This window comes from Leptosomus discolor, chromosome 12 (genome assembly GCF_034619465.1).
Source record: "Leptosomus discolor isolate bLepDis1 chromosome 12, bLepDis1.hap2, whole genome shotgun sequence".
Lineage (NCBI taxonomy): Eukaryota > Metazoa > Chordata > Aves > Leptosomiformes > Leptosomidae > Leptosomus > Leptosomus discolor.
The window spans coordinates 15,630,713-15,657,026 of record NC_141402.1 but is presented as its reverse complement, the minus strand read 5'-3'; the positions used below and the strand labels follow the sequence as shown (position 1 = coordinate 15,657,026).

The 26,314-nt window shown below is 40.4% G+C and overlaps 1 protein-coding gene across 7 annotated transcripts in view; it reads right to left on the bottom strand.

Moving 5' to 3' along the window:
* NAV2 (neuron navigator 2) overlaps window positions 1–26,314 on the bottom strand; it is a 400,908-nt gene that overhangs the window by 51,450 nt on the left and 323,144 nt on the right. For all 7 annotated transcript variants that reach the window (XM_086472167.1, XM_086472160.1, XM_086472161.1 and 4 more), the window contains one exon: window positions 671–809. In XM_086472167.1, coding sequence (XP_086328293.1) covers window positions 671–809 — 139 coding nt within the window. The remainder of the gene's footprint in view (window positions 1–670; window positions 810–26,314) is intronic.

The window sequence follows — 26,314 nt, the reverse complement described above, 5'->3', positions numbered from 1 at the left end:
TTTTCCAAACAAAATTCTACACAGCTGGGGAAAAAAGCAGTTTATATTACTGCAAATCTCTGCATTATGCAGTCTAATGGATGCATGAAAAGCTGTTGGCTATCTTCACTTGGTTTACCTTCTTTAGATGTGTGGTGTCTGAGCACAAAACACACACATATGCTGCCGATGGACATGAAATTTATCCTCTTATGAAATGCTGCCAAAAATAGAAAGCCTGCAGTAACACACAGCCCTAGCAGCTTAAAAGAATCTATTTCATTCGCCTAGCACACTTACATTTCCGATGGAAGTGTAAATAATCTTAATAATCTTCAAACTTTCATGTCAACTTAATTTAATTCTATTCTTTAAGAAAAAATGTAATACCTTTTTTAGAGCTAACCCCCCCATATCCCATCCACTGAGGCATGTTTTCTGTACAGCAGTGCCACTAGGAAGGCAGAAGCCATTTGTTGCCACATCACCGCAGCCAAGATGCCACGGATTCCACACATCGTATTCATAAATACGATGTATGATACTATTGCTTGACATTGCCTTTTCAGTGATACCATCTGTACTGAAGGCGGTCTGTGTGTTCCAAGTTCATCCGACTTAAAACAATTATACCTATTGCACAGAGAAAATAGTAAGTATCAATGTTACTCAACTAAACCAGAAATCTTACCTGTGCATCTAAGTTTTTGCGGGAGGAGGCAGGTGTGTTGGCATAGGAGCTGATAGAGGAGCTAGTGTTAATGTCATCAGTACTGAGATTATCTATGGTGTCACTGATCCCACTGCTGACAGAGCTGCTGTCATCCCAGCTGGGGAAAAAGAACAACAAAGGTAGAACACAAGGGTCAAAAGACAAAGTATCATTCAAAAGGAAAAGTATTATTTCTACAAGCCTTATCCTAACTTGCAGTTGCCAAATGAAAACGGTCTGCTCATTTTCCTAACTTACCTTCTTTGCACTTCAAGTCTAAATCCATACAGCTCATTGACTATATATACGGTTGCCACAAAGCCTAAAGTATACCATCACCAAGCCAACGGCACCAATGATGTAACTCGTCCTGACTCAACTGAAAGTTTGTAAACAAACTTTCAAGTGACCCTCGAAATTTATGCCTGCAGTCCTAGAGCAGGGGAAGGTGGTGGGAAGAAGGCATCTCCAGCTAGGCATGGCACTGACTTCCTAAGCCGTAACACAGAGAAGGAATTTAAACGCAACAAAAAAAAATAATCCTGAAGCAATCTTTCGTACCTGGTTGTTACACAGATCAGGGCAACAACCTGGATCTACCATTGACAGCATCACCAGTCTCAGAAATTTTTAGTAATTGTAAGTTTAGTTGTTCAGATGGTACGTAACCCTCCGGAGCTGTACCACACACCCTTTTCAAGGAGTTCTATTAACAGCTTACTATTCAGGACTACCTTCTTCCAGCGTGTGACAGGTTCAATGTTTTCTAGCAAATGAGAAACATGTAACTGGAAGTTTAGGACACAGAAAGCACCAACAAAAAATGTCCATGACTAAAGCAATTCCAGTGTTGGAACAAACAGAATCAAAATGATCTAAAAGTCAAGCCAGATGCTCCACTCCTAAAATGCCCATAAAAATAAGCTGCTTAAGGAAGAGATTTATAAACTGGCTTACAAGTGCTCCATCTCCAAGTACAATAAAGCTGGGATTGAAACACTGTCCTGTAAGTAGCTCTGTGAAGCCATTTCAGCCAGCTGATGGCTAACTACTGCTGGAAATGCATAAATACATACTTCATAGATCATTTGCAAAAGCTAGTGGCAAGAGCTCAACTCCTGGCAGTTCTCTAACTTTTTATCACCACAGCCTGAGATTTTGTGAGCTTCAGACTCCCTTCTCTACTGCATTTCTGCTTGCTTTACAAACTTGCAACAAACAGACTGCAGTGAATTTTTTTGACCATTGAATGAAAGCCATTCACAAACTGATATGCAGGACATTAAATACATGCTTTCAAAATTGAACTGTGTTGTGCAATTGTAAATGTAAAGAAAGGTGATCTATGTCTGGCTTCTTCAATTTTATTCATAGCTTCACCACTGATTTACTACATAGCCTTACGATATAACCTTGGGCAACTTTGAAATGAAAAGCATTTCGTTTTTCTCAGCACTACAAAACAGCTACCCGTATGGGTTTTAATGATGCTTTAATAATTTTTAATTGCTTTTTGCTTACTTAGGAGCATTTTATTCACCCACATCTATGTAAGGCCTTTCAGGGAACTGAGCACAGCTTAACCAGTGGCACAATTTGCTGAACCACACGAACAGCAGTAGCCACGGGGATGTGCTCTTCTGCGTGCCTGAAGAAAGGGTTATTGCTCACAGCTGCTCTTTGCTACTGCTTTGTTCCCAGTTACGGTCCTCATCAATCTGCCAGCAGAGTCATTTGTGCCAGTTCTCCCCTTATCGCTGCAGACAGGGCCAGCTGGGAAGCTCAGATCAACAGTTTCAGCAAGCCGGATTGATTTTGCCTTCAGGAAATTCGGGAGTGCTCCGCCACGCTGCTCTGCTCAGAGACCCACCACTGACCCCTGCTGCAGGCTCATGGTTTCATGGAGCCTTGAGGTGGCCCTTCACCCGGTGTCCTCCAACTGTCCTCCGGTTCCGATGGACTTCCAGGAGTCTCCCAGTCACAGGCAAGGCCCTGGCTTTGCAGAAAGATTTTCCAAACACTATTTGATAAATCCACAGACACTCCAGCTCTCCTGACCAGAAGGAAACGCTGTAGTCTATGGTGTTGGTGATGCTACAATTTAAAGGAACTTTTTCCTAGATTTGCTTCCACTTGGATATTTTTAAAGAGGAATCCACTGTAATACCAAATAGAAGTACATGTTAAAATAAAACTCCATCCACAATGTGAGACTCGTTGCGTCTGAGAAAGCCAGCCAGCCAGATTCGACACAACAGTTTTATTTGCTATTTTCCCAAATCTTCCTCAGCACAACTGAATGAAAGACGCGCTGACATACAAAGAAATCCATGGAATGTAAAGGGGCAAACAAAAAAATAAAATAATATTCCCCCCACCAGTGCCTAGTATGGAAAAACTAAAAACTTGGAAAAGAACTGGAAGACTTCTTTGAAACACCTCTTTTTAAGAGTAGGCAATTAAATATTATAATGCAAAATATCAAAAGTTATATTACTTCTACATTTCAGTTTTGGAAAACAGGCCCTATAACTAATACACTGTTTCAAAACCTCTAACATAAAGCAATTACAATCCCTAGATTTTATAAGTCTATAAATAAGGTTACAAAACAGTTATTACAATAACTGCATAAAAGAATAAGCTTCTCATTTTCCAAAGTTTTGTGTAGCAGCTAGCATCTTTTCTATTTCTGAACCTATAATAAAATCCTAATAATAATAATAATATCAGCAAGGCAAATATTTTCCTTGTTTTAAGTTTAATTTCCTTCTTATGGAGATACGGCAATGCCCCCCCAATACAATAATGTTCTTCTGTGCGACCCACAGTTCCATGTTGAACGTACAGAAACATTACATTTGCAACCATTCGCCATTCTTAAACTATCACAGGCCCCAGTTCATCAGCATCTAAAGAATGTGTCTAATGTTAATCATAAGTAGTTTTACTGGCATCAGCCAGTCCTGTTGACTGCAGTTGGGCAATCTAAGGCATTATGGAAATATTTGAGTGCCCTTCTGAACTGGGACATGTGCCTGAGGACAAAGGTAGAAACATGCACCTGAATACATTGATGGTTGTGGCTTCCCCTTAAGTATACCCTGGGCTTTAAGTCTTTTATGTTCTGATGGAAGCTATAAACAACTCAAACTCTGTATTTTCAAGTTTACTAATCCATTACACTAAATTAAAACAGATTAGCTGTTCTAAGGTCCAAAGATATCTAGCATTTTGGCTGCCAGAAGCTAAGCGACACGGCTCTTGTCAGTATGCTGATGACACCGAGCGATGATACTGATGCACACAGCTGTTCTGACAAGGTAAGATGCTGTGTCAGCTAAAACCAGACACCTCAGGTTTAGTTTTATTTTAAAAAATCACTTCAGTAGGGGGATGGGAGGGGCCAGTCTCTAGCTAGAAGAACAACAGGATGTCAGAGAACAAGAAAACACGTCTTAAGAAATCTAAAATAATTTGGAAAATCTACATAAACAATTATTGATGCTGTCCTTTCGAGTAACACTAGAGATTGTTTTAGTGCAAGTGAGAAGCGTGTAGAATTCACTGAACTCTGTAAATTAGACGCCAATGCAAGCAACTTTATGAGCATACAACATATACTGCTAAGAAGTAATGCAGTTAAAGCCCCTATACTGTTTAACCTGCTGTCAATCATCCACTACACTACAAGCTCTTCCCCTCAAGAAGCCCATCACACCGTCTCTGGTGTAATATATAACAGTGTAAGACACGCCGCTCTCTGTCTGTATCTGCAGGGGGGCAAAGACTGCAGCTTCCCGAAAGGACAGCATCTGTTAACAAATTGAGGTATCTCTATTGCACATTGCTCTTGAGGCAACCCCAAGCCCTCCACATAAATTAGTTCACTTTTACCTTGATCCAGTGCCTTGATGGTTAAAGTCAAAAGCAAGGAAGCAGAATGGGCGATCTAACAGCCCTAATTACAGTGTTCTTGGCTCCCGGAGCCAGATAACATCTCTGTAATTTAGCTGGTGCAATTAATAATTTCTGATGTCAGCAAAAGTCTACTCAACCATAACCTCAAGCTGAAATGTTTGGGCTTTCCTTTCTCTATTTGATCAATCACCTGAAACTTTACTTTGATTACTTTGAAAATTACAAAAAAGAAAAATATTGGAAGTATATTATAGATGAAAATTATACCACTGCCCACTTAAAAACCATCACCATCATCACTTAAAAACTCCCACAAAGCTGCCTCCTGCTCTCTATGAAACCAAGCACCCTAAGCACCCTCCTCTCCCTCCCCATCTGAGCCTGCTCGCCCTAATGCAACTACCAACGTTGCTATTATAGATCGCCCACATATAACACCAGGTCAACTACACAAAGCTGCTTTTTGAAACAAGTTGGCAAAGCAGTTAGGCTCAGACTTGTATTTTTCCACCGTCTATCAGCACTTTTCCATCTTGCACAATCATCATCCACAGAATTGGCTCCTCTTTGTCAACTTGGACAGCACACGAAACCATCCTGTGATCCTCAGGACAGGCCCCCTCACTGCAGAAATCTTCCCCCTTTGCAAGTCCAAAGCAAAGGAATAATTAAAATCCTACAAAATAAAGGCTGAAAATGCACCCTTCTCTACAGATGGGTGTGGATTTTAACTTTGCTGGATCTTCAGTCAAAACCAAAATTACAATGAGCTGCTGAAAAATACATTTGCCCAAGACAGGGCCTTGGGGCTTTACGATATTTCAAGTGGAAACATAGTAATTATCCTCTTCTACCTAAAATTTAACTATTTATGAGTTGATAGGAGAATGAAAAAAAAAAAAAGTCAAGGTCCAAAAGGATTGAAACTTCACAGCATCTTCAAAGAGTTAAAAAGAAAAATAAAAAAGCCAGATAAATGTAAATGTGCTATAACACAAGACACTAAATACTGCCGTTTCCACTGTTTTCTTCTGGGATTTTCTACAATACTGACATCACTGTGTCAGAAATCCAAAAACCATATACAGACCCTTGCATGGTTTTCCTTTCACAATGTTATGAAAGGTGACCAATAACCATCTGCAAAAGAACGGATGGAAACCTAGTTCAAGAGAATTTAATTTAATTAATGTATTTCATAAGGTTACTAATCACCCACCTTCTCCATGTCTTCAATTATTCTCATCTTATTACATCTCATTCTAGGTATTTTAAAATAAACCACTTTGTTTCTAGCCGAAGGTGGAGCCCAGGGACATGACTGCTACCTTGAAACACTTTGTAAAGCCACACCATGAAAAGTGAAAAGTAGACCAGGCAAAACGAATATAGACCATTTCCAGCTGTTCTTTCTGGAGCAGAATCTAATCCCTTCAACGACATTTTTTGGTGCAGAGTTGACCTGCTTTAAGTGTGCTGTGAGCTATTCAGACCGTTTTCATGTTTAGTGACTGTTTACCAGAGCTGAGCTCTCTGTCTGTCTAGAATTCATCCAAGATAAAGTTTCAGGATTTACATTTAAAATAGCTGTTTGTAAAAGAGAGTAACTCGCAGAGAAGAAAAGTATCAATTTAGTGTCGAAAAAGGTTGAGGAAGAAAGGATTTGTAGAAGCTAGAAAACTGCACATGCTCTTTTCATTTGATCTTTTTGTATCAGTGCTAATAACCTGGTAAAAACAACACTGGATTTTATTTTCCCTTAAAACCTAACCAGGAATTTGACCAAGCCATTGTCAAACTCGAGGTGAACACAGCTGAGCACACACGCATCGGGGCGGCTAAGCCCAGCTAATCGCAGGGAGTTTACCATTTGAAACTCTAAAGCTTCATGAAAGCAATGTGACTTTCTACCGAAACTCATCATCTCCTTCTCTAAAGCAGAAATTCCAACGGCTCCTTCTTCACCTGCACACGTTCTGCTCAGAGACCCTCCAGAGTCACTCAATGCAGCAGCCAGCACAACCGTGTTCAGTTGCAAAACGCTTGACTGGTGGAACTTGTTTTTTTGGCCACTGTTCACAACAACGGTTTCTCTGGCATTGCACAGCCTCGGGGGAAGGTGGAAACCAGAGCAAGGCACAGCCTTTGACCCAAGTGCTGGAGGAACACAAACTCCCAGCTAGGCCTGAAAAATTTAGCGTAAAATGCCCCAACCAGCTACCAATTCCTTTTTCCTGGACTCAGTGGCCTATAAACCAGATTGCTGGTGTTCCCCACTGACTGATCTGTCTGAAAACTTACTGTGTTTATAGAGCAGTTTATGGACCAGCCCCACACTGGGGGCACAGAGCAGTCTATGGACAGTGGCATCCTCACCTCCCTGCTTTGAAAGCCATGGGATTGATATTCATCCCTGGTCATTTCTGTGTGACTCCATGGACTCCAACTGATTTGCACAACTGGAAGTTGGAAAGAAAACCAGTGTCTTCATATCATAATAAGGTCAGCGTTAAATCTTAGTTGTTACTACATTAAAAAAAAATGTTTCCAAGACAGTAAGAAGTGCTGAGAAAAGTCTTCTAATGAAAATCAGAAATCGTTGTTTAAGTATAAAGCCTCTGGTGCTCTCCAGAAAATAAATCCCTGTAAAGTGCAGAGCCTGCATGTGACAGCAACAGACTGAACATATCCACGGAGGTCAAGCCAAAGCTGCTGGGGATCCTGCAAAGGACGTCCCCAGCTCCCTGCGCTCCCCTTGCAGTGAGGGAATGGGGAGGAGGTCCCTGGCAAAGATCCGGGTGTGGATCACCACTACAACATGCCTTCTCCTCCCTCTTGGCCAGGACCCAGCCCAAACACCTCCCTCCTCCAGGCAGGCGGAGAAGGTGCCCTGCCCAGGGGAGGCAGTTAGGATAACCCAACGCCAAATTGCTCAGGTTTCTTTCCCCTGCCTTACTTCCCAGTTTGTACTCTTCTCCCTCAAAAGCAGATACTTTTGGGATCACACCACCTCCTCGTGCAAAGGCACTATTTAAATTATGTCTTAAAGAAGGGGCAGCACTTGCTGAAAACACTGACATGGTTTCTGACACCCATCTCCTACCTGCACACTCCTCCAGCACTGGACTGAGCTGGTGAGAGCTCAGCAGTTACTGGTACCTGGCAGCCTGCTTCGTCAAAGGCTCCAAAACACGATAAAACCAGGCTTAAACACCAAGAAGAAAAATAACAATTAGCTAAATTCTTACAGGACTGATGTAACTAAAAAGTCGAAAGAAAGGAAAATAGGATGGAAATAAAACTATGCAAGAGGCAATTAAATTCCCTGCTGCTGAGTGGAGTGTCAAAAGGGGCTGGACCCACCTGCCCCTGTGGCCACTTGCCCCCCCCCGCCCCCGGGCAACTCACCCACCTGGGACCACTGTGCAGCCTCATCCAGGGAAACGTGGCTACTAAACACACCCACAGGGCCAAACCCTCCAGCAGCTGGCAGGTAGAATATGGCTCCTTTGCTTCCCACTCTTGTTTTAATCACTCCTGACCCTGTAACTCCGCTCATGACACCACTGCAAATCTTTTCGGGTCTGCAGGCTGTCACCCCAAGCAAGAAACATGCTGTCACAAAATGAAGAAGTGATATATATCCGTGAAGACTTGAAGCAATCCACAGTCACTGCTGAACAACTTCTTCATTCAGAACACACTGTAAAGCTTCTACATAAACTGATGGAGGCAAAACCCCCTGCACAGCAACCCACAGATTTCACACAAAACCGCTCCTCTCTCACACAGCAGCATCAGCTGCAGCTAAGCACACGCAGACAAAGATAACGCATACGCTTGCACGCTCTTCTGCCACCAGAAAAAAGGAGGGGGAATTAAAAAAAAAAAAAATCACAAAATTTGTCTTTCTGAACGCATTACAGCCTGCTGACATCTGTCTTAAAATAAAGCTGAACTTGGCAATAAAAGGTGTCAATTTGAGCACAGGGCACAGCGCTATCCCTCAGGAAGCCACAACCACTGAAAAGCAACCTTCGTTATCACACCAGTGATTTACAGAACAGTCACATAACCAAGTGAAACACTTAATTCTTTGTAATACGGAGATGTGGGGAAGGTGTCAGCTACTACCAATTCTGAAAGCAGGTTTTTTTCCCAGCAGAACTGCAACATCCTAAGTGGTACCAATAACTCCTGGTTTATGTCAGCCTTTAAAGCTAGGCTTATTTGAAAGAAACTGTAAACATAAAAAAAAATGTTCTAACCTTACATAGACGAATCAGAAGCCAACACAAATTTTCAGAGCCGTGAGAATCAGAACTGTGTATTATGTCCTAAAAAGCAAGTGCACTCAGGGCCGAGATCTGGCCTGAAACAGCCTCACATACGCCTTTGTTTCCCTGCAGAGTGAGCTCATTCCCATGGAGGTTCCTCCTTTGCACAGAGAGCAAACTTACAGTGCTAAAATATAACAAAGCCCCGTAGTTTTCTAAGGCTAAAAGCCTGTAACACTAGGGGAAAGACAGCCGGTTGGATTGCAACCTATGAGATGCTAGTAATTATGGATAAACCTCACCGAATCTTGAAGTTAAGCCTGAAAAAACAAATACAGTAATAGCCGTGTCAGTTCTCACATGGGGAATTTCCTATTATGTTACTCAAATATTTGTAATCTACTAAAAATACACTGATTTCATGTAGCATACAGCGATTCAAATGAAACAGTGCAGGGAGAAAACTTCTCAGATTTACTCCATCATCTCATGTGTTTCCATTGCTGCCAGCATTTACAAAGCTAAACCTACTCACACAAAGGTGTAACACAACACACTTCCATGCTTTCAAAAGTGCAGAAAATCTCTTACCTTGCAATATTCCCTGGCCAAAGCACTCCTCCACCTTGCTGCCCATGAAGAATTCCAGCAAAAGGGCTTAGATTTATTTTGCAGGTTGATACCTTCATTAGGCTACCATCCAACACCCCCCTAAATAAAACAGCTTGTAACTTGACTAGCTACGAAGAGACTTGCAAAAAAAGTTGGAGCAAGGTTGTTTTCCAACAGAGCTCTCAACATTCAGCAGCTCTGAAAGACACTGGAAAGTAAAGCCTAGCTGGAAGGTGATCATCAGAAACTTCCCCTAGAAAGAAATCTGATCCCTCAACAAAATTAACCTCTGAAGCGCTGAAAAAGTAAGAGGTCAAGACTTTCTGCTGGGACTAGGTCATCTGTGAAAAGCTGTAACCTGATGGCAGTAAAGCAGGCAGACTGGGTGCCTCCAGATCACATACCGTATCCTATGAAGTAAAAGCTCATGTCAGCAGCCCCTGTACTTGAAGGTACTAAATGACAGTATTTGATCTCAGTTAAAAGACTACAATCTCTAAAAGCGTATTTCCTACTCTGCTTTTACAGAAGGATTCAACAATGTGACTGCTGAAACTACAGTTTTATGAGAACGTAGCAGGAGACATACCTCAAATGTTTTAATATAAAATATTTGGAATACTGGTAAAATAATTTTTTTTTTTTTTGGGGGGGGGGAGTTGAAAAACATTTTCCATACAAATAGCACAGAAAACACCGATTTATCCACTGGTATCCCCAATGAAGACCTTATGAAACAAGACAAGATATGTAAGATTTATCCAAGTAGGGATTAAACACACTAATCCTTATTCGTAGCTGTAAATTAAGGGCCTTATTACTTTCCTTTATTTCAAGTAGAATATTTATTTCAAGTAGAGATCGATATTAATACATATTTGATTGATTAAAAAATCATGATGATTAGCATTCAAAACTCTTATCTTAGTCTAATATAAGTATTTTCTGACAGGATTCTCCCCAGATCTCTGCATTCTGCCATGCACATGGGATTTTTTTATTCTAATATGGGAAATTACACCAGCTCTATTTATCGTGGGTACTAGTGCTCAGAGGCACTAATTACCGCTATGCTAGATGCTGCATGAACATAACCTGTAAACAATTAGAAAACTGTAAGGCTGTGAGAACTGGAAAGCTGGTCACTTATAGCCCACGTAGGCTCATCACTCATGGAGTCTCCTATGTGCTAACAGGCACAGAGCAGGAAATGAGACACGGAGCCCCCAAAAGAGAAACACTAGAAATACAAGAGGAATGGTAATAATATAGATGATAGAAAACACAGCGGTGTTGGATAGCAGCGACTAGTTGGGCATGGAAGGCAGCACTGGAGCTTGGAGTAGAAGATGATTATGGCAAGTCAGGGAGCCCATGGGTGAAGAACCAAGGGACTGGTTCAAGGTCGCTGAGAGCAGAATGGAGTCAGCGGGAGAAATGCTACAAGTAGATGTGTGAAGAGTCTGGGGACAAGGACTTGGGATAGGGAAACCAAGGTTAGGGGTGAGGTCTGGGAAGGTGTCGTGAGGCTGAAAAGAGACATCTACAAGACTGAAAGGCACGGCGAGGAGATAAGATGAACTTGACAAACAGCTGGAACTCAGGCAATTGGACCGCAAAATGGAGAAAACAGATGAGAAGAAAAAGTCTGAGCTCACAAAATTACGAGCATATTACAGCAATATGCACAAGAAGGAGGGATTAAATTCAAGACAGAGCCTATAGTGTTTATCATATTTTGTTATTTAAATGGGGACACACACAAAACACTGACTCTTGCTGTTACCACCTTTGACCAACACACTGACTTCCAGCCAAGTGGGAATACGCAAGTCCATTCCCGTTATTACAGCAAGATTTGTTCACTAAGCAAGAAACTCTACTTCTAATCCCACCAGGGGAGATTTCTGTTGTCCAGGTTACCGATGAGAGATCCCGTCATGAAAAGAAGATGGGCAGCCTTCGAGATGGAGGGAGTGGAGAAGACAATACCACGCTGTCGTCTTAGCTTCACCTCAAGAAAACCATCAATCATACAGCCCAAAACCAAAGAGAAGACAAGGAAAGAGCAGTCAAAAGCCACCTATATCCATGTATTTATTAACTCTGTTCAGCTTGGGTACTCGAACTTAAATAAAACACATCTTTTAGCACAACGCTGTGTATTTGGTTGAAAGAGTTAAAATGCAAGTATTCAAAGGTTATAAAAGAAAGACTTTGTGGAGATATGCTGCTGCCAAAACCTTCAAATAAATGAGTCGCAGTCTGAGCTTGCCTTTCTACGCTGGAGTCTATATTTTAGTGGCCACGGAGTTACTATGGCAACACAGAGGACTGGTAATTTAGAGGCTGGTGGATGTGACAACTTGCAATTTAGAACAATACTAATAATAAAAGTGGCTTGGGAAAAGCATCATTTAACACAAATGTTTGTGTTTCAAAATGAAGAAAGGCTGTTAATTTAGGGGTTTTTTTAATTTTTTTTTTTGCAGCTGGATGATTATCTATATTAAGTTAGTCTGGTGGTCAATAAAAGATAGAAACATAACTCTTCTGCTTTTTTGGTATGTCTGCACCCTAGAGTGCAGTCAACCACCGCCTTCGCGATGTGCATGCGTATAAATGCAAAGCTGCAGATGTCATTATCTTTGCTGAAGATTAGACAAGAATCATGTAGGTTTTTTAAAGCAAAAGTATGTATTATCTGTAATGAAAGTGAGGGTAAAGATACCCATGGACTATTATTAATCCTTTCCTGCCTCTGCTGAGTTTAACTGGTATCCTTTATTAACAAATCCCATAAACTGCTCCTCATTCATTACTTTAATCACAGAGTAGCTACTAGAAATAATGCTCTGATATTACAGATGCTCAAAAGAATCACAACTGGAAGAGCAAAGCATCTTCTAATCTCAAACATCCCTCCTGTCTTCATCAAAACAGATCCCACAAACATGATGTTTCTTAATTATCTGCTCACAGAGTTGTATAGGAAATTAGCAACTAACTCGTAGCTAATGGTAAATAAGAACAGTCAGAAATATTCTAATTCCAAAAATAATCAAATCTGAAATTGTAACCTAGAGGAAAAATAAAGAAGAATCTGAATGTCCCATCTGTTCAATCACCAGCTCTGAAGAAAACCCAGATCACAAGATTAAGGTACAGCGTTGCTCTCACTACCCCAATCTACAGCCCCATTGTCCTTCGCTTTCCTGGCAGCCCTTACACTGCAAAGGAGGAGGGATTTTGCAACATAATCCCCATAACACTAAATACAGAGGGATATTTCCAGATGAATTTTACATGTAGTAATAATCATAGTTTTATGGGTCAGGAAGTTCAGAAGATTAGTGTGTTATGGCTGCAGTTTATAAAAGCATTTGTGTTAGAAGTTTCACATAGCAATCGGGTGAGATAAGCTGTGAACAGCTTTACATTAAGTTCTTTTATGGTAGTTAAAGTTGGGGAGAAGTAAAGAGACCCCAGGTATTAATTTACCTAAAGAACAGCTGCTTAGAAAAGGCTGCAAAGTGTCCTAATACTTAGTGTAATAAACCCGCTGCACCTCCAATTGCTTGTTCTTTCCCCCCACACTCGTGTGCTGTTCCCATTAACCTTGGTCAGAATTGTACTTATGGTCTGAACTGAGCTAAAACTGTACGCAACAAAAAAAGACTTATCTAAGAAATGTGTGATTTGATTCTTATTTGAAGGGGGCCAAAGCCATAATTACAGGTTTGCATTCTAGGTTAAAGCAGCACAAATCTTGCTGCATTTCAAACTCTCCCTTAGAGAACACCAAAATGCCTGAAAATTGAGGGTTTACTGTAATATAGTGATTTCTTTTTATTTTTTTCTCATTAGCTGAGATGTATCAGGAGATTATAAAGTGTCTGCATTTGATGACTGCAATGATTATAAGAGTGATGCAAACAGCGTAGGCTGTAAAGGCATTGCACTTCACAGTCTTTGTAAGCTGTTTTATAATGTGTGGTCTGAAGCGTCTGCCACATTTCACCCTGGAAGAGACTCCATTACAATTGGATAAACTGACGTCTTAAAATAATCTCAACAGTAATTTTTAAGACTTCTTCTTCCTTTCTTTCCTGCTAAGGAATCCCACTAAGATTATTTAAATGACAAAAAATGTTATTTGTAAAGCCAAAACATATTCTGAACAGACTCCAACGTGCTTTTGAACACACTTCTATCCTTTAAACTTGAGCTCATTAAACAAAAATACACATTTTTAAAGTACTGCTATTGATTCAATACACGCATAAGAAAATAAAAGCAGGAACTCAGCAACATGGCTGCACCATTACAACTATTACGGATCACACTACAGGGCTAAAATTCTGGGTATCAACCTAAATAAATGATGTTTTGTGTTAAAGTAAATTTAAAAAAAAAAAACCAACCAAAACCAAAACCCAACTGCTTGTACTCATATGTAATCATCAATCCTAGTAAGGTATTTCTAGTTAAATCCAGAGGAACATTGGAAGCAACAGAAACCCACAATAAGAGAAATGGTAGCAAATAAACCCTAGCTGCTACAGCCCTGTGAAGCTGTGGCTTTTCATTGTGGTTCCAAAGGGAGACTGGGAGCCAGGAGAAGCAGGTCTGGAAAAATGAAGATACATTTTTTAATTTCCCTCATTCTGCTGAATGAGAGAGGCACTAAATCTGCAGACTGATGTGGGATACATGCCACAAAATACTCTTCTTCACGTTCTTAAACCTCAAGGGTATGAGCCCTCTCTCGTGTTACAGACCTCCTCAAGAGCAGACAACTATATGATGGTGGTGTTGTCTGGATTTATTTATTTTTAGAAGTGAATACATAAAGCGTGGAACACTTCAAGATTTTGTTAAAATTACTCACATAGGTAGTATTGTACAGAGGTAAAATGGAATCATCGGTGTGCGCTACTGCATAGGTACATAGGCAATGCATAGGAACTGACCAGTCACAGATTTCGGGAAAGATGGTGAGATTTTTCCAGTCCCAAGGCAAATCCCATGCCACTTCAGTCAACAACAAAACTTCACTTGACTTGAAGAGCAGAAATTTCAACCCAGAAAAGCCAAATATGGGATAAGATTAATGAATCGGAGCAAGATTACTGATTACTTCATTGACAACACATCAGGAAAAAAGCATGAGACAGACTTAGCACCTAACTCCTAGGAACTTCTTTTCACCGACCAACCATTAAAGAAAACCACAGCTTCCTCCGACAAGGTGACATGCATGTCTGATGGAGAAGAAAAGACTATTTATGTATGTGTAATATATGATAAAAAATGGTTTTGAAACGTTTTACAGTTACTTCAAAGATTGTTTAAAAAATGCCAGTAGCCTACATGGAGCACTTGTGTTGACACAAGCGTGAGGCACACTTTTCGCTATACCCACTTCAAATGAATGAGCACATCAGAGCAAATAAACACCAGTGGCTACTCTCTAGTGGCAGGAGAGAAAAAGGCAGGCAACTGGAGATAATCCAATAAATCCCAAGGATGCTGAGCAGTGGTGCAGCTTGCACACTATTATCTGAGGGGAATTCCAAACGAACGCTGAATCCAGGGGTTATACTAGGATGATCCAAACATTTGTTTCCAAATTTAAACACATTGCCAAGTCTCAGACTCCTTGAGTGAGAAATGTTATCAACATACTTACTACAAACACATGTATATGCTTTCGTATCTGTTTTCTATGCTATCTAATTTTTTCCAGATATAGCAACTAATCAAATCAAACAAAAATAGCTCATTAGTAAGAACAGTCTATACAAAATGGAAAAAAATCTGATATTAAAATGCAAATAGCTCATGTAGTAAAACTCAAGAATGAAGTATCATTCCCATTGTTTTAAATGCAGTTTTCTTCGTGTCCTTCTCCAAACCATAAAAATCAGTCCTCTTTCCAAAGAACATAACACTGCCAATCACAGACATTAACACACAGAAAAATTTCGTTTTTCCAAGCTAAACTGCTGAATAACAGTTTACTTCAACATTGTTATAAGTCCTTCTTGTCTTCTGCAACTATCACAATTTTCAGCTTGATACTTAACATACGAAGTTATAGAAATAGTACAGTGAGCACGATGACTTTCTTCTAAGGACTCTGAAAAAATGCTTTGGGATGAATGTATGATGGATGTCCAACGTGACTTACAGTTCATTTTCTGAGCTTTCTAACATAACGTCTTTGTGAGCAAGCAGTACCGAGGAGAACAGAAACATCGGATACAAAAGACGCTGTACAAATCCATAATCTAGGAATAAAGTTCTTTATGGCCAGTGAGGTAGAGAACAGCTCAGAAAGAGGTAAAATTTGAATTACAGTTCTGTTTCAGCCAGCAGGAACACAGGACTATGTCAGAGGATGCACTCCGTCCCAAGAAGGATACGCCAAGCATAATAGCTGCAGAACTATACTTAAGATACTTCTGCTTGAATAAGCAGCTCTCCAAGTAGTTGTAGTACAGTTTTAAACAGACCTATAAAACTCGATTTACCCTCCCCTCCCACCCCCCCAACAAAATACTAAAATCATTACAGCTTAATCAATAGCAGTCATGAACCATCTCATTGCAGTCGTTACCCATCTCACGGCCCCCACTGCAAAAGCACTGCTGTCAGTTATAGGTATCTTAGTCAAATCCGGTTCAGTTGTGATCAATAGTTTGCCCACCTTAATTGCACCGGCCTCCCCCTAATTAGATATATCTGCATTTACAGTTGTTTATTATTGCTGTGGCTATTAAAGAGCTAACACATCCCACTAGAAAAGTAAACTCATTTATCCTAATTAAAGCAGAACTATTAAATCAAGCTAGTGTCATTACAGCTTGATCTTCTGCGTTTGCAAATCCCCTGTATTACTGAGCCTATAAACATTCAAACCACATAAACACTTCAACAGAATAATGAGCAAAGAACAAAGATGCAAACTTTCGACTTCAACGAAAATTAATTATTTTGAGAGTCCCTCTGCATTTGTCTAATAAAACAAAGGGATCTACTTCACCCGTACAACACAAGGATGTTCCAAAGATTATATCCAAGCCAAAAGACATGCCCCTTTCTCAGACTACCTTGCAAAATCTTTCCACTCTTTTGAACATGCTTTCCCATGTGAATTACTTTTTTCTTATTCTTACTGTCTGTCAAATAGACTAATTTGCTATTTCCAAATTCACAGTAGACTATTAATACAATACAGAATTTCAGCCATCTCTCCTCCCTGCCACTGTTCCCTACGCCTGGTTAAGAAACCCACTAAGTTTTCTTTAAATCTATGATTTTCCTAACACAAAAGGTAACCACGTAACAAGCGCGTACTGTTAAACGAAAGTCTTTCCTAGCTCTATATTTTATGGTTTTGCGAATAATGCTGGCAACTCTCACGGACTCATTATTTTTGCCCATTCAAAGACAGAAATTCTTTAATTAATCAGTAAGAAAACCCTGAGCTTGTCAGATAAAACACTGAATTTAAACTAATATTTGAAAATATATTGATGAGGAGCATGTGCTCCATGAAACGCCTCATCTCATAAATACCTGTGGCAATCACAACTTGCCCATGTGAACTCCTGACCTTCGCTAAGTCCTACCTAATAAAATCGTAGCTGTAGGTTACCTAAGACGACTAATGGTCCTCTAGATTCGAGTATTGCAGCATGCGTTTCAGGTAGCTAACACACCAGCTTTATGGAAGCTTGGCTGGAGGAAATTTCAGCTAATAGACTTGCTTTTATCAAAAGGTCAACGTTTTTAGCTGCAATGTCAGTAAACCAAAAACTTATTTTCCATTGCTCAGAAGTTATTCACTTAGAGAGAAAACACTCTTCTCCTTGCAAATACAGAAAGCATCTAAAGGTGAAAAGTTCTGCTTTCGTTCCACCAGAAGGACAAGATGACAGTCGACGCGTTGTTTAGACTCTACAGTGTACCAATTATGGTTTTGTCACGGTTGCCTGTGCTCCTGAACGACGACGACTCTGCTAGCTCAATGCTACCTAAACCTCTGTCCTTTCACAGATGCTCAGCAGAAGCTACCTCAGAAAAACAGTGGTGACCATGGGCCTACTGGTGAGGGATGTAAGGTTTCCTCCCCAGGGCAAGCTACTCAGAGCAGTGACTGCAACTAGTACAGGACTGGGCAAACGCAGTTCATAGTTTCCATACCAGGGACGAAGTTCAAGGTAGACACAGTGGACTACTGCAATTACAGTGCAGAGAAGCGTGGGGCTTGGGAAGCAGAGGATCTGCAGAAGGAACAGCAAAGTTTAACGGGTGCATAACGGGGCTGGTGTACAACACCTCCTTCAGACCCTACGTGAGCAGCACAGTGTAAGGACTGCAGAGAACAGAGCGAGTGTGCAACCACCCACAGGCTGCCTGCACGCAACTCCACCCAAGCTTCTGCAGATGGGCCCGTCGCCCCCTCGCTGCTCCCTGCAGGTAGCAGGCTGGCGAGGAAACCAGAAGCTGCAGAATAGTTCGGCCTGTGCTGAGTGAGGTTGAGCAAGCACCACCTCTTCAAAATTATTAATCCCATTAATTTTTCTTTGGAAGACCAAATCCTTTTAATTGCTATAGATTCTATGATAACTATAAAACACACAGAATGAGCTGAAATGGGACGTGGGAACACCAATGGCAATAACAACTGAATATTAATGTGGTGAGCTATTGCATTTAACAGTTATTTTCTTTTGAAACTGAACTACTAATGCCAAACATCTGTGCCCTGTAGGGTCCAGATTATCTGATGCCTGAAAAATTAATCTGGTAGTAACTTGTAAATTATATTCTTACAGTTTCCTAACAGGTAAATATTTCTATTATATACCTTATGAACTATGTTAAAATATTTAGTCTGGAACGCCAGATAACAACTCATAGATCTTTTCCCAAGATAATATGGTTTGGGTTTTTCTGTTGTGTGGTTGTTTTTTTTATTTTTTTTTTGGTAAGTAATAAGCTGAAAGCAGAGATCAGTAGCGTCAAAATACTATTGGAAAAAAACAGTACAGCTATAAATACAGAAGGCATAGCTACACGGTGTTATGAAACACGGCTCAGAGAATCCTGAACTGGTGCTGCATTACGCTTTACAGATGCACATCTGAAGATACTAAAGTGGTCTGGATGCAATACAGATTCAACATGACACATCCTCAGCTGTCACATCATTACCTTTTATAAGGTGTCATTCATTTCTGCCACCAGGCACTCTCAGCCTGTGGGCCAATTTCTACTTGTCTTGTTCATTTCATTTAGGAGGACAAGTGGGAACTTTCAATTGGACACAATGGAATGAGACATGCTAGGCATCCAGAAGATGCACGGGAAAGTACGGAAGAGAAGAAAGCCCTTCACACTCAAAAGTCCAGTCTTCCCAAAGGTCTGAAATACTACAGTCACAAGATGCAAAGCACTGATCTAATACAAACATGGCTCTGATACAGGCATTCAAAAATTTTTCAAGGAGCAACTCTGCCCACGCCATTCTACCTCTCCACAGAGCCAGGTCTCACCTGACCTCCTCCAGGTGGCATAAAGTCAGTGTAAAACCACTAAACTTTCTGCTCTGGTAAAAAGGCACAGCAACATACACAAGTATGCACCCAGTAATTAGCCAACACGGGGTTAACTATTATCATGCATCATTACATTATCATGCATTCATGCACCCTTTTGTTTCACTTTATTTTCATTAGAATCGGGTGCAACGACAGATGTTGTCAGCGCCAGAAGTGACACTAATCCTGGGCTGCTTCCATAAACGTCCCTGCTACGTGTGGTTATCTTCGGGGCCCATCTAGCTCAGTATGCTGCTGCCCATTGTAGTAGCTATTTATTTGCACTCGAAAACTTTGCAATATTCATTAACGTGATGCATCATTTTACAAATGAAAATGCTGAGGACAAAACCTAGGATGTGCATTACTGGCTCTGTGCACAGCGTAATTAACATGCATATGATCTGTATGCAAATCATGTTATTGAAAATAGTGACTATTAGCATAACAAGTGCTTATTATTTATTGAGATGCAACTCAGGCAGGCATCCTGCTGGGGTCTAACATCCTTCCTTTAAACAGCACCATCTTTTCTTTCTTCGTTTACACATTCTTCTCTCCTCTTGATGATTAACAGCACAGAAAACAGGGAGGCTCCCTTCTGTGCCTTTGTTTAAAGGGGGAAATCTCGTGTGTTTAATTGCCCTCAAGCATCTGATCCAGTTCAAAGCTCAGCGGAGCCTCTCCTATGGTGCTGCATTCCCCTCCCACCCCCATCATCACTGAACTGTAGGCTGTTTAAATGAGCTGTTAATATATGCAACTTCACCTACATTATCTCGCTCTAATTCTTAACTGATAACAAGTTAAAAGCAGCTAGGATTCTTTTTCTTCAGAAAAAGAAAGAAAAAAAGGAATAAAATGGGAATAAAGTTGGAGAAAACAAAAGCGCAACCGTGCAGTCATAAACCTTCTTAATGTCATGCCATCCTTCTCCCATCACACATCACATGAATTTAACCTTTTTAATCATTCCAGCCAGGAAATGTACCAAAAAAATGTAACAATTTTAGTTTTTTCCGATAGGTCTGAGCAAAGCTTTCTGGCTGGATCAGTTCTGTTAGCCCTGACTGCTGAGAGGGCTGTCTCACTGATCCTGGCACTGTATTCTTGCTCCACTCCCTACCCTGCAGAAATCCTGAGGTCCCAGGGTCTCTGCAGGACTCTCTAACCTTTCCCAGCATTTCTGTAAGAGCAAAAACTTGCAAAACTGTTCCTTGCCCAGTAATTCCTTCCCCAGCCCCAGCCCTGCTGGGTTTTATGCCGTATGTTTGTTCTCTCTGAGGCTACACCCTCCGCTTCAGAGATGGCTACATTACAGTAATGAAATAATTAGCAGGGGGAATGATTTCAATTATTTATTGTTATGCCAAAATTGAGCTGTTTGGCCTCTAGTTTTCCCAGCTGCATGCCAACCTAAGGATGGACTTCAGTCTCAACTAAAACCAGCACAACAATTCCTGAGCATTGTTAGAAAATCTACATGATTTTACTATTAAGCTGTATTGATCTTCCCCCCAAAACCCTGTCTTTAAGATCCTGAGAACTCTGTAGGGCTACCTTCTAACCAAACACCTTTACACCACAGTGGTGACACAAGAGCAGCTTAGCAGCAGTAACTGGAAATCCTGTTGGAAATTAATTTTGTTAAAAAGAGGGTTTAAGGCACTCTCTCCTCCCACCCCGCCCTGTACTTAGGCAAACTTTATAGACAAAATTTTCAAACTGACAGTTCTGCTACTGCTACAGTGATGTTTTAGAGATGGCCTGGAATTTTTTTATTAAATATAACTGAATATCCTGTTGGTTTATAAAAAAAATGTAACTCTTCACAACACTAAGAAGACTCCCTTGGACCTTTCGCTGATTTTCATAGTTAAATCATCCGGTGGGTGTGGAAGTTCAAGGACTTCAACCTTAATTCTTTCCATCCCACTTCCATGACCCGATAGCTCCACAATAGCAGAGAGTCCAATTAACACCTATTTTGTGTTGACATTATTTCCAGCAAATAATTTGGCAGGAGAGAAAGAGAGAAATATTTTTAAAGAAACAAGCCAAATAGAGGAGGCCAAAATTGAGATCCCTGCTCCAGTCAGGCACAGCAGAGACCTCAATTTGACTTTTTGCATTGGAACCTTAATCACTGTATCATTACCCTGTAAGGGAAAAACAAGAACAAAACCCAACCCCTTATTTTCTGTTTTATCCCACTGCAATAATGAAACGAAAATAATTTTAAACCAGCCTCTCATCTCTCTGTCCTATTTCAACATTGGCAGAATGTGGCCATCTTGTTAAGGCTGAGCTGTGAAGTGGTGTCTCACTTTACTATCAGAGACTTAACATAAACTAGTACTGATAAAGACAGCTCTATTTCAGTGAATTCCTCTAGAATTAAGAGGTGGTCATTGGATATCTCTGTTTAGAGACTTTAATGAAGTGACCTGCACAAGGGATGATAGGATGAAAGGTAAAAATCACTAGATATATCCCCACCCCACCCCCCCACCCCAAAAAAAACAACCCCAACCAAACCAACCCCAGATGACTACCTCAGTAAAAGCAAGTATTCTTATTTTGCATTGTAACAGGCACACCTAATGAACTATGAGGAAAGTCCTTGCCTTCAGTGTTAATAATGAAATAAACAAAGATTCTCCTGGAAAACTCCTCTTTGGTTATTTACACCACTTTCCAGCTAATGTGTGATTGTGCTTTGTTGGTTCGTATAGATTTTTAAAGACACAAAGGACAGACTTCCTAGAAACTAGTTTACAATTAAGTGTCAGTGAAGTTTTTCTTATAATCACTCTAAGTTTTCCTTGCCTCCTTTGAATCCATTCTACTTAAGTTTTAGTCACAATTCACTGCTATTCCTGAAAATGTCCAAAGAAAGTTTTGTTCTCCTCCCATGAGCTCACCCAGCCTCGGTTAGCCAAGTCGTAAGTTACCTTTGGCTCTCATTTTTTTCTTTCTAAAATAATCCCTGGTTCCTAAATGATTTGATACCATATATACTGCCATAATAAACTTAACTGCATCGCCATCTATTGCAAGCTCCCTCATTCCAATGGTGTTAAAAACTGAAAGTGAAATCAGAGACTGATGTCATGAAGGGGAATGTATCCGAAGTGGGGAGCGACTTTAAAACTCAAACACATTTCATGGGTGAAGCTGAGTTTCAGTAATTCGTTGAGGACACAGGTAGACACGATGAAAGCCCACCACTGAAAGCACTATGCACCCCTTGGAGAGAAATAAACAGCTGCAAGAGAAAACAATTTGGTAGCGTAGAGGCGATGATGTAGGAAAGGTAAAATAATTGGGTCAAGTATGACTGGAATTGTGGTGGTGGAAGGAGGGGAAAACATATGTTATGACTCACAGGAAAAAATTATTATTTTATCAGTCACATGTTTAGCTCATTACAGCTAACATTAAGGTCAGCCCATAAAAACATGGTGAGAGAGAGAAGCATAATGTCGCTGAAAATTGAGAATCGGTCAGGAGCTATTGCAGAAAGGGATCCAAACTCTAACCCACAGCGTGGAAGACACCTCTGATGCTACCCTCTGGATGCTGGTGTTGGGAGGCCAAACCACCAGCATGCTCTGACCAAAACGAATTACAAGCAACTTCACATTGCCATATGGCATATGTGCTTTTAACCTATATTAACAAAAAAATGGCTTAGTGGTTATCATTAAAAGCCAACAAAGAATTTCAACAGAAATTGGAGCACAGAACTCATATCCTGATTTCAGTTCAAAATCACAACCTTCTGATTTCAGAAAATTTCTGTCTTTCTTTTGCATGCACATTTAAGACATTAAATATATATAAATGCAGATTTCTTGCCACCGCCTGATCCATGGCATGAGTCCTTCGTTTCAGAAATGCTCTCAAAGCACAGATGGATAAATTCTCTATCTAGGAGGAGATAAGAGAATACGCAGAGTACCACATTATGGATTAAGTGGAATACAAGGCTTTCCTGGATGAACGTAACCTCTGTGAACTTCAGTTGGCACAGGATACTCATATTTCTTTCCCACAGGTCATGGTGGTGATTCTTCCTTCTCCTCTTCCCTGTCCTCTTTTTCCAGAGATACACAGTTCTCTACAAATACATCTCTAGCTACTTCCTGATGATACTCCGTTCATCCCTTCTGCATTCAAAACAGTTCCAGTTTTGCACATGCAACCTTGTTTCAGTCATAGCTAAAAATAAAAACTAAACCTTTGCATAAAAATGTAAATGAAACATAAATCTATGCATGTGCATATCAGATAGTATCAAATAACATCAATAGTTTCAAAGAGATGTTTAAGGCATTAAGTCATGTTATGAAGAGTATTTCTAGCTGCAAGTTTCATAACAAGAATAAATCAATCTTGACAATGAACATGAAAGAAGGAATAAAACCTTTTTGAACACTCAAGGTGGTTTGCTCATTTCCCCCAGACCAAAACGAATGAATTAGTTGATATATATGAAAATTAACTTAAACTAACAACATAATCAGAGAAGAAAAACTTTAAAATTAAAATTAGATTAGATTAAAAAGATAAAAATATTACTTGGGGCTGGTGAGAGCACATGGTAACTCCAGGGTAGCTGCTGAGCCTTTGTCAGTTAAGAAACAACAATAAAAAAAAAATCATATAGTTAAAAAGAGCTGACCTCAGCCCTTGGACTTTGCTCAAGCACTAATCAGACTTCCAATGTTTAGCTCTGGTCCTCTGGCTACTTATTGACCATATATACCTGGACACACATAAACATAGCCTCTAGCAACGTGGTAGTTACTCAGGCTCCCAGTGCTAACTCTGCACATAGGTTTCACACTGTTCCAATGCCACTTATGTCAAATTAATTAGTCTCAAATTGCAGCAGTGTTAATAAAATTAGACGATCTATTTTTAGTGAGAATAAAAAGAACTTTTACTAATAAAAACAAATTACACATCTTCTCATAATACTGCTGTAACAGCACAAAGTAGCTCCAAGTGTTTCCACCGTAGAGTATGCAATTATTTATCCTGGCCAAATGTATACTTAACTGTATATATTTAAGCAACATAAGACTATCACGTGAAAGCCGTAATGCCTGTTTATATAATAGCAGAGTGTTTTTAAGCCCCATAGAGCTGCGTTAACACTGGGCCATTTAAGCCTCAGGATGCTGGGGCTCAACTCAGAAAGATCAGGAGCAAAGTGACTACTTGTTCTGTGGAGTCTCAGCTTCACTGTGAATCTTATTAACTGTCATAAAAAGGTCACAAAGTCACCTTATCATACTGCTGGAAAATCCCTATACCATGAGGAAGCTGAGGAATGAAGAAGAGCAGAATAGGACTTACAGAGAAGGGTATGGACCCCCAATATGGAACAGCTTGTTGGCCACCAAGGAAGTTATGACACCAAGGAACAGCCTGATATAAACGCAGTAGCTCCAAGAATCCTGGGGCAGCAAAAATATAGTGATGTACTTTTGTCCCTGCCACTCCATTCCCTCAGCACCCTACTGCAAAATGAAGCACAGCTGCTCTCCAGAGCTGGAAAGTCCCTCCAGCGGGGACAGACATTCATTCTGCACCATCCATATGCCCCGATTTCTGCATTTCTGTCTGTGTAGACGTACCCAGGAAACGAGGCATTCCCCTCTTCATGAAAACTCAGTTATAGTTGGTAGGTAAGGTCTGCGAGAGGAGGGAAGAGAGTGCACCTCTTTCTGAAGTGCCATGGAAACAAGGAGTGAACCTTTATTTTATCTGAACATATCTTCTGCCTCGATGACTGCTAGGTCAGGGACACTTTCCAACTTTAAACATTTCAGTTAGGTGTCTAAATTAAGGGTCTCATTTCCATAGGCAATGGATCACAGCATCTGGATATCCTGAATTCCTTGGAGGGTTCTCACTGATGATATAGAGGGTGTCCCCTCACCCCACCTGCAGTACCATGTTTGAAAGCTCTTCACCAGAGAGGACAAGACTGGGGAGAAATGACTGAATATTCAATAAACATAATCAATTAAAAAAAAAGAAACAAAAAGACTCCAGTAAAGCGCAGAAGAGCATGCAGGATGATACGTGCATCTCACATTTGGACTCAGAATTTGGTATAATTTTCCAAACAATAAAAGTACAGGAAACAACCACTAAACAGGAAGCTTAGATTCTGGCTATTAACATTAGTATTTCTATTAAAATGTAAGCTAATACTAATAGCTTAATTATGGAGAACTCCAAAGCCCCAACAAACTAAGAAGGGCAAACAAAAGACCAAAGGGAGACTCTCTAGGTTTTCTGGCAATAAGCCACTGAGATATATACATTTAGGTAATACATGCAATATTTGAAAAAATCATCTGTCTTGAAATTTGCTTTACAGCCACAATGAGCTTCCACGCTCGTCAAACAGCCCCAAACTGAGATTCTTCTTTTGGAGTCTGACAGCTGTCTGCTATTAGTTTTATCTATTCAATCTCCAAATCCCAAACTCAGAGGTTACTGGTGTAGGTCAGTTGTGAGACTGTGTTGACTCTCTTGCCATTCGACATGGAAAACCAAATAACAAAGTCTGCACTATGTCAGCAAGCATTTCACATTCTTCGGTTTGTCATGCAAAGCACAAAGACCCTGATACAGTTCAAAATGGTCTTTGTATCTACAATCTTGTTTACCCTTGGAATACAAGCTTAATTTCCCACATGCCTAAAGTGTTTTAAAAGCCACTTCATACAACAGAAAAGACAGTGCTAATCTCTGGCAATGGAACCAGAAATATTGAGGGTTTCAGAACAGCCTCGAAATCAGCAGTTAGAGCAACTTTATGCTTACACACATAACGTGGGTGTGTATGAAAGGAAATGCCACTTCAGGAAAATCTAGTTACAGTGGTGTAGGATCGTGATTTTACCATCTCTAGATGCAAATCAGGCAGTTTTTCCCACTTCTACAGAATCAGTATCCACAGTTCCGGAAAAGGTAAGTTCCCCCCACCTGTACACACACAGCAGCGCAACCTTCTAGGGGAAGTGACAAACTGTCCACAGTGGAATATATGGGCAAAAAGAAAGTCCTAATTTAGCCATGATGAGTTGGAGTTGCTCCCTTGAGGGCACCTGACACCTTCCATTAGTTTTGTAGTGAACTTCAGCTCCCGGCTTAAGCATTTTAATTAGATGCTAGAG